Source organism: Palaemon carinicauda, chromosome 14, assembly GCF_036898095.1.
Source record: "Palaemon carinicauda isolate YSFRI2023 chromosome 14, ASM3689809v2, whole genome shotgun sequence".
Taxonomy (NCBI): Eukaryota; Metazoa; Arthropoda; class Malacostraca; order Decapoda; family Palaemonidae; genus Palaemon; species Palaemon carinicauda.
In genome coordinates, this window is record NC_090738.1 from 58254261 (window position 1) to 58264260 (window position 10000).

At 32.2% G+C, this 10000-nt stretch overlaps 1 protein-coding gene across 1 annotated transcript in view; it reads left to right on the top strand.

Moving 5' to 3' along the window:
* Positions 1 to 2652, top strand: part of LOC137652785 (uncharacterized) — a 40573-nt gene extending 37921 nt beyond the window's left edge. Inside the window, exon 4 of the mRNA XM_068386192.1 lies at positions 2559 to 2652. Within this exon, the coding sequence (XP_068242293.1) occupies positions 2559 to 2652 (94 nt within the window). The remainder of the gene's footprint in view (positions 1 to 2558) is intronic.
* The last annotated feature ends 7348 nt before the right edge of the window (positions 2653 to 10000 follow it).

Here is a 10000-nt window from a genome sequence, read left to right on the forward strand (position 1 = left end):
TCCTACTTAAATGGATTCAAGTTTCAAGCAATTATAGCTGATAAAGGTACAAATTGTGATATTGTCTTATTACATTGATTTATTGAGAAAATCATCAACCAATTCAGTAATCATAATTCTTATTGTTAATAACCTACATATTTTCTTGTCATTTTTCATCATATGTTAATTGTAACAATGCAAACTACTGTACTGTTTATTTCTTTGAACTCTGAAACAATGAATACAAATCATTATATTTCTCTTTTCTCAGGTCAGCCCTTTTGAAAAGGGGAAAAAAGTTGGCTAACGAAGATAAACAGTCAGACCATCACCTCCCCAGTTACTTACAACTGAGTTGAGGCTTTGAATTTTTTTTTCTTTTTGTTTTTTACGATAAGGCTTCTCCTTTTTACTGTGTTATATATTTTTTCTCTTTTTATTCATTAACTATAGACATCTATGGGACCAAAAATGAAATGTCCTGAACTAAGGAGTCGTGAAGGACTTAATTGAAATTTTAAAAAAGGAAGAAGTTAAAATTTAATACTCGATTGCATTTCTTAATTTCTATTATACTTTATTTAGCTTCATGAATAAGTTTCTGTCCAAGCCGTATAAAAAAATGTCACGATCTAAACTAGTCCAAAGTAAGCATGCTGTGTGGACAAGAGAGAGAGAGAGAGAGAGAGAGAGAGAGAGAGAGAGAGAGAGAGAGAGTAGAAACATGAGATTATATATCACTTCGTAATTTATTGAACACAGTTTTATGAGAATATCGCATAATTACATAAAATCTCGTTAATTTCACAGACATTTCCCTAGGAATAACACGAATATTCTTGGATATATCATACACTCTTTTCCTCGTTGAGAAATATGGGGCGTGATAGTATACTTAGAGCCTAATTAAAAAACAATTATCACATACTTTAACATGAAAATAAGGTTAGTAAAAAGTTTAAATCATTTTTTTTTATCTTATTATCTCTGTTAGTTTTTTGATGAATTCTTAACTGTAGGACAAGCATTTGGATATTATTGCTCATAATACGGATCTTGGGTTTACTTTACTCAATTTTTTCTTTGGGGGGGGAATAAGTTTTATTCCAAGTTTAATCATTCTGAAAGAAAACATAGAAAATACAACTTCTCTGTTTTTATTTACACTTCCATTCCAATAACTATTAAGGTATACTGAACTTTTAAGTGGATCTATCGAAATTAAAAATACATATTTTCAAAATGATTAACTAAAGAAAAAATATCAAATTCTAATATTGGAGTTGAAGAGCTTATTGGTAACCCAAACCAGGGTGTCATAGCCTTATTGTGTCAACACTTACTGCATGGAAGACGTTATTAGAATACTAAAATCAGTTAATGCCTTCTGGAAAAAGAAAAAAAATATATTGATTCTGTGCAAGCGGGAATTGATAAAAAAAAAATATTACTTTTATGTTATATGATCCAAAGTAAAATATTTGAGCAAATACGGCAAATAAGGTTCATGGTGAAAACAATTATATACTAGGTAGTGGAGTACTACTTTAACCTATCCTCCCAGTTGAAGTGTCTATTACTTCTTGCGGTTTTTCTATTTTGTTAGCTCTCATGGTCCCAAACTAGGGTCATGATACAGTTGTGTAGACCCGTCACTAGGAGGGCAGACGTAAAAACATTAGCTGGTGTTTATGGTTTTTGTGGGGTGGTAGAGTGTTGTATACTGTTATATTTTGGGGAAAAGAGGACCAGAGTTGTGTAACCTCTCTCCCCAGGTAGGGAATTCCCCTCATTGTGTACTTGAACCTACTGCTGCATATGAGGGACTATCTTGATTTGACGTTTCCTGGTTTGTTGGTTATATACTTGCGGATTGGGACAATGTATACAGAACGTCAGCAGCTGTTTGTTTACTGTATTATTTTTATTAGTTCATAAGGGACTTTTCTATAGATAATTTTGATATTTGACGAAAGAAGTCTTTTATTTTTTGAACTAGTTCTTTTACATATCACTGTCGTAGCAGCCTATATGAAATATTCTTTCCTGGCAATCCGTTGGACGAGAATTTTTCCCAAGAAGAGCGAGATTTTCTGGACTTTATCAAAGAGAAACACTGGATACGTAAGTATACCGAGCGCCTTGTCTCCCTCCTTTCAAAATTAAAGAGTCGAGAAGTTTCTTCATCAGAGAGCGAACATGCTTGAAGGAGATGCCTTAAGTTTTGTGTCCCTGATTTTGGGATGAATGCTTTAGACTATCAGTTCAAAATCATTTCGATGGTTCCGCATTTCCCTCTTCCAGCGATTGCTTCTAGATATTCCTACTTAAATGGATTCAAGTTTCAAGCAATTATAGCTGATAAAGGTACAAATTGTGATATTGTCTTATTACATTGATTTATTGAGAAAATCATCAACCAATTCAGTAATCATAATTCTTATTGTTAATAACCTACATATTTTCCTTGTCATTTTTCATCATATGTTAATTGTAACAATGCCAAACTACTGTACTGTTTATTTCTTTGAACTCTGAAACAATGAATACAAATCATTATATTTCTCTTTTCTCAGGTCAGCCCTTTTGAAAAGGGGAAAAAAGTTGGCTAACGAAGATAACAGTCAGACCATCACCTCCCAGTTACTTACAACTGAGTTGAGGCTTTGAATTTTTTTTTTCTTTTTGTTTTTTACGATAAGGCTTCTCCTTTTTACTGTGTTATATATTTTTTCTCTTTTTATTCATTAACTATAGACATCTATGGGACCAAAAATGAAATGTCCTGAACTAAGGAGTCGTGAAGGACTTAATTGAAATTTTAAAAAAGAAGAAGTTAAAATTTAATACTCGATTGCATTTCTTAATTTCTATTATACTTTATTTAGCTTCATGAATAAGTTTCTGTCCAAGCCGTATAAAAAAATGTCACGATCTAAACTAGTCCAAAGTAAGCATGCTGTGTGGACAAGAGAGAGAGAGAGAGGGAGGAGAGAGAGAGAGAGGAGAGAGAGAGGAGAGAGAGTAGAACATGAGATTATATATCACTTCGTAATTTTTGAACACAGTTTTATGAGAATATCGCATAATTACATAAAATCTCGTTAATTTCACAGATATTTCCCTAGGAATAACACAATATTCTTGGATATATCATACACTCTTTTCCTCGTTGAGAAATATGGGGCGTGATAGTATACTTAGAGAGCCTAATTAAAAAACAATTATCACATACTTTAACATGAAAAATAAGGTTAGTAAAAAGTTAAATCATTTTTATTTATCTTATTATCTCTGTTAGTTTTTTGATGAATTCTTAACTGTAGGACAAGCATTGGATATTATTGCTCATAATACGGATCTTGGGTATACTTTACTCAATTTTTTTTTTTTTGGGGGGGGGAATAAGTTTTATTCTAAGTTTAATCATTCTGAAAGAAAAACATAGAAAATACAACTTCTCTGGTTTTATTTACACTTCCATTCCAATAACTATTAAGGTATACTGAACTTTTAAGTGGATCTATCGAAATTAAGAATACTTATTTTTAAAATGATTAACTAAAGAAAAAATATCAAATTCTAATATTGGAGTTGAAGAGCTTATTGGTAACCCAAACCAGGGTGTCATAGCCTTATTGTGTCAACACTTACTGCATGGAAGACGTTATTAGAAAACTAAAATCAGTTAATGCCTTCTGGAAAAAGAAAAAATATATTGATTCTGTGCAAGCGTTAATTGATAAAAAAAAAAATAATACTTTTATGTTATATGATCCAAAGAAAAATATTTGAGCAAATACGGCAAATAAGGTTCATGGTGAAAACAATTATATACTAGGTAGTGGAGTACTACTTTAACCTATCCTCCCAGTTGAAGTGTCTATTACTTCTTGCGGTTTTTCTATTTTGTTAGCTCTCATGGTCCCAACTAGGGTCATGATACAGTTGTGTAGACCCGTCACTAGGAGGGCAGACGTAAAAACATTTGCTGGTGTTTATGGTTTTTTGGTGGGGTGGTAGAGTGCTGTATACTGTTATATTTTGGGAAAAGATGACCAGAGTTGTGTCACCTCTCTCCCCAGGTAGGGAATTCCCCTCATTGTGTACTTGAACCTACTGCTGCATATGAGGACTATCTTGATTTGACGTTTCCTGGTTTGTTGGTTATATACTTGCGGATTGGGCAATGTATACAGAACGTCAGCAGCTGTTTGTTTACTGTATTACTTTTATTAGTTCAAAAGGGACTTTTCTATAGATAATTTTGATATTTGACGGAAAGTAGTCTTTTATTTTTTGAACTAGTTCTTTTACATATCACTGTCGTAGCAGCCTATATGAAATATCCTTCCCTGGCAATCCGTTGGACGAGAGCTCGTAACCCTCTCAAGATCGATAGTTTCTTGTAGAGTCTGTACTGTTCAATCCTCAGGAGCAAAGGATGGAGGTGAGGGGGGGGGGGGGGTTGGGTTGGGGAAGCCTTTAGGATTACTTGCAGAATAGTGTGCAGCCATTAACTGGCCCTGCCTGGTACTAGCTAGCTTCATGGAGAGGGGCATTGTGTGATAATCATTTGTGCATGTGCCCCTTGTCTCTGATATTCATGAACAAGATTTAAACTTTCAAACCTTTAAACAGATATAAATACCAAGTAATCATAGCTGATAAGGCGGTAGGCTAAGACCCAATCCCCAAAAAGATGATAATGATATTAAATAGGTGTAACCATTAACACGGTTATATATTCAATTACGAAAGTAATAATCTCTCTTAGTTTTTTATATACATGTGTTCGAACAGTTAATTCCCTCGTTCTGTGAAATCATGTTAGAGATAACTCCATACCTTCAAAAACCAATTCCAATTGTATTGTTAGTTTTCCTTTTTCATTGTTTGTTATAAATCCAAGGGGAAAAAAATTAGCAATCGGACTATTATCTCTCATTTAGTTACAGAGGAGTTCAGAGTATGGTGTGATTTCCCTTTATTTTTTCCTCAATTTTCTTTTGATGCGAATGACAATGATTCTAACTAAATGTTCTTCTTTACTCTAAGCACGAAAGAAACAAGAGAAAATTTTGAATGAGAGAGAGAGAGAGAGAGGAGAGAGAGAGAGAGAGAGAGAGAGTGTGTGTGTGTATGTCATAACACTGCTCATATCTTATAGATTCCGAAAAAAGAAAAAAAACTATCCTCATCAGGTACAAAGAATCTTGTCCAAGAGCAACACAAATTTTCTTCATCCCGATATACTGGGCTTGATAACACACCGGGAGCCTAATCTCAAAAGCAATTATTGCATGTGTCTTTGCTTTCACACGAGAATGACAGAAAGAGAAAGTTTCTTCGTCAAGCAACGAGCACATTAGATGAACAGGGCCTAAGTTTTGGACTTGGTTGCTGGTACGATTAACGGCATCATTAGGTTATCTTTAATGGTTGACGATTATTCGGATTATATTTCTTATATCTTTTGACGAATGCTTTTATATTTCCCTGTTCAAACTGATAGATAAATGATCATAGCGGATATGGGTAAAGGCTTAGATCTTATCCACAATCAATAATGTTGATATAAGGAAAATAAATAATTGCAACACAAAAAAAAATTATTCTAATCGTAATCTTATTTACCTTGCATTACCTTCCATTCAATTTACGCTGTTTCAGTCAACAGCAACGTAGCCCTGCATGAGATATTTCACTACACTTTGAGGGGAGAGAAGAAATATCCTATTTTTAGCCATCTTTGGCCTTCAACCCAAAAATGGTTGAAAAGTTATCTGACGTAGATAGAAATTAAACCACCATATTTCGATTACTTACAGAGATGCTGAAGCTTTGAAGTCTTTTAGAGTATAGTTTTTTTTTTCCTTTTCTATATCATGTTTCTTTAATGTTAACAACCCGTTAACAAAACTAAACAGACCTGGAGAAATTAAATGGAAAGATGTTGACAGGAAAAATCAATTTTTTTTCTCTCAAAATTGCCAATTATTTCTTCCTCTTGTAGATATTTTCCCTGTAAATTTTACGTCCTTGGTACTCAAAAATTAATATTTCTAACTAGAGAATTCATACAAAAACGTGAGAAAAGAGAAGTGAAAGATGAAAAATGGACATGCCTTGGATGATAAAATTTTATATAAATATTTCCTAATTTTCAAGAAAGTGAAATGAAAATGCTGGAAATACCATTATCATTAAGACAACAACATTTCTTTTTAAGAGAGAAGATTCCGGGCTTTAGCTAGCGCTACTTCCTCTGTCGAGGAGTATTTGGGTTAGTAGTATAAATCAATTCTATCTCCAAAGCAATAATTTAAGGGGAGAAGTCTCTTCCCAAAGGTACAAAACACAGTTGATAAAAATTTAAGTTTTAGATCGCTCTTGAGATAAGGCTTAAAACGTTACTTTAAAGGGAAGTTTTATTAACCTTTCTTTGATGGTTTATCATGGATTTATCTTTTTTAGTTTTCATAGCTTGGTTTTATGTTCAATTATAAGTAGATAAAAATGTCAAGCAACTACTGTATATCTGATAAAGATACAAGGTATCATTTTCATCCAAAGATTGCAATGTTATTTTTAATACGTAACAGATTGAAAAAGTAATTGAATTTCATAACAAATGAACAGTATCCTTGATTTATCATCCACTTGTCTCCAATAAGTATTATTTTATTCTTTTTGTTACTATACCAAATGCCTTCCTAGAAAGAATGAATAATAGAAAAGTAATTTCATAGGATTTTAATTCTCATATTTTGGGCTTCAACTTGAAAATATGTGTCGTTAACTGACAGATAAATATTAGACCATCAACTATTTATCTCTTACAGCTGAGTTAAGTCTTTCAAGTCTTCCAAGGTATGATTTATTTTTCTTTTTTTTTTGACATATGAGCGAGTATGGTACTAAAATTAAAAAGTTCTTAACTAGTCCAAGAAAAGAATAATCTAAGCATGTGATAATGAATTAAATAAAATTTCTTTTAACTTTGTACCTTTTGCTCTCCCACTATACTCTCATTTTATCTTACGTGTAAAGAAACATCCATTAACATAGAAAATAAACGTCCCTAAGTAGCCTATATAAACTAAAAACAATTTTTTAGATAAGGGAAAAAAATGTAAATACAGTAAAAGAGTGAGAGATTACAACATGCAAAAACATATTTCTACTTCATTATTCTCAAAATGAAATTGACGGTGCTGTGGATTTCCGTCCTTATTAAGATAACAGAAATTTTCAAGAGAGAAACACGAGTTCCTGTGCATCATCATACACTTTTTTTCCTTCTAGGATATCAAAGTTTTGCATTATACCAAAAGCTTAATCTACTAAGCATTAATTGCAGGCACCTTCTTCATCACAGGAAAATTAGAGTAGGGAAAAGTTTATTTCCTTATCCATGGTACAAAAGCGTTTGAGGAAGATGACCGATGTATTGTCTCTTTCTGTTACGACGATTTCTTGAGTAATTAATTCAAAAAGCAACTTTATTAGTTTCACTTTGATACTTGAGAGCAATACTTTCCTTCTTTGTTTGAACTAATGCCTTTATAGATTCCTTTTCAAACATATAAATGCTAAGAAATCATAACTGATATTTGAATAGACGAGATTAATTATGAAAACTCTCAAATATCCAGTTGCATAAATTGCGATCCTTCACTCATATCCCTAAATACGCGTATATGGCTTTGCCAAGTTTGTTACTTTGTTCAGTGCAAACAAGTAGACATTTCATCAAGTTACAAAAGAAAGTAATTACTTTATTAGATTTGTCACAAAAGGTTTGGACTCCTACATGAGAAGAGGCGGAAATTTTACTGACAAAGATACCAATCAATTACTTACATATTAAATGAACATTTGAAGGTTTTTACAGTATTTTGTCTCTTTCCTTCCCTATTTTCTCCTATTTTGCTTCTGATGTGAATAATAGATAAATGCCCTTGATTAGCCTGGTCACGATGTAATAAATACGTTAGTAGAAAATTGACTGTGCATGGAGCAATAACGTTGATAATTTAAAAGAAGATGAGAGAGAGAGAGAGAGAGAGAGAGAGAGAGAGAGAGAGAGAGAGAGAGAGAGAGAGAGAGAGAGAGAGAGAGAGAGAGAAACACGCTTGAAAAACATGGCATAAGTTTTGTTGTTGTGATGAATGTTTAAGATATCAATTTAAAAGGGATGTTTCATTATGCTGACGTTGTTTTTCAGCCATAGCTCTGTTTTCTTTTTTCATCAATGGAGGATTTTAAATCTCCCTGTGCACGTAGAAACCAATTGCATGCAATTATAACTGACAAGAATACCATATAACATTTTTGTTAAACTGTTTTTTCATAGACGAATAATTATCATCTTTGTCTTTACTTTCCCATCAATTCATACCCAAAATTAATCATTGTGAGTCAACTGCAACCATACAAGAGATGTTTCTCTGAATCTGTGAAAAGTAAGGAAATTACCTATTTTTTTCACAGTTTGGCTTTTAACTTGTAATGAGGTGAAAAGTTGGCCAGTGCCTCTTAGTTACTTACAGTTGAGTTGAAGATTTGAAGTCTTTCATGTTATGAATTTTTTTTCTTTTGCTCTCTTTTATTCATTTTCTCCTTATTTCCTATTTAGTTTTTGTCACATGGACAACTATTGGACTGCGACTTAAATGCCATTAACCAGTTTAATCACAAGGATATACATGGAAATATTAAACCGGAACTAAGCCTTTCAATTAAATCATACTTATTTTATTTTCCACTTCAGTATCTTTTTTTTTTTTTTTTTTTTTAGCTGTGAAGATCCATTAGGCACGAAAATTAAATTAGTGCCAAGTTATTGAAATGTTCTCATTTGGAAACACTGGTACTATATTTTGCTATCCGCTTTTCTCTTTTTGCTGGGTAGAACTTGAAGAATCTAAAAATAAAATCATGTTCTTTGTTGCAATGTTGCACGTGTATCCTTTCACAAACATTTTTTTTTTGACAGTGGGGTAAGGTATTGCACACCCTGTTCTTTTACCAAAATAAAATAAAACTAGGATTTGGTACATTAGTATCTTGCATTATTCTAGCTAACAATACATTCCCTTAGCTTATAACTAAGCTTATATATTGCTAATGGGTGAACGTGGAGCTATAGACTTAAGCAAACAGCATCCTTTTTCTCCCGGAATCCATTGGGGATAGAATATCCTTGGCAAGTGTGTAATGCAATCACTTATCAACAATTACTGACAAATCAAAAGCCTACGGAGACAGTGGCTAGTACTTACCTCTCATCCCTGGACGGTATTTTGGCCAAAAAGCCACCCATTAGCTCACAAATTCCCTCATTATTATTATTATCATCATCACTACTACTACTAATACTACTACTACTACTACTACTACTACTAATACTACTATTATTATTATTATTATTATTATTATTATTATTATTATTATTATTATTATTATTATTATTATTATTATTATTATTATTATTATTATTATTCGTAAATATCAGAAATGATATATAGATAAAATGACTGCTCTCATAAGCTCCTGTATATATGACTCTTGTGTTAAATGGATCCAAATCCACAACGACTGGCTTCCCTCTCTGAATCACTTAGAGCAGAATGCCAATATCATCTTTTATCAAAAATTATATCATTAGGAGAGGGTCGTCCCCTCTCTCAAACGCATTTATCATGATTGCCTTTTCCTATATCACTGGCGCTGAAGGTTCACTTAAATTATTATTATTATTATTATTATTATTATTATTATTATTATTATTATTATTATTATTATTATTATTATTATTATTATTGTAATTACTATTATTACTATTATTATTATTATTATTATTATTATTATTATTATTATTATTATTATTAGCATTATTACTTGTTAGGCTAAAACCCTAGTTTGAAAAGCAGAATGCTATAAACCCAGGGGTCTCAACAGGAAAAATAGCCCAGTGGGGAAAGGAAACAAGGAAAACTAAAATATTTTAAGA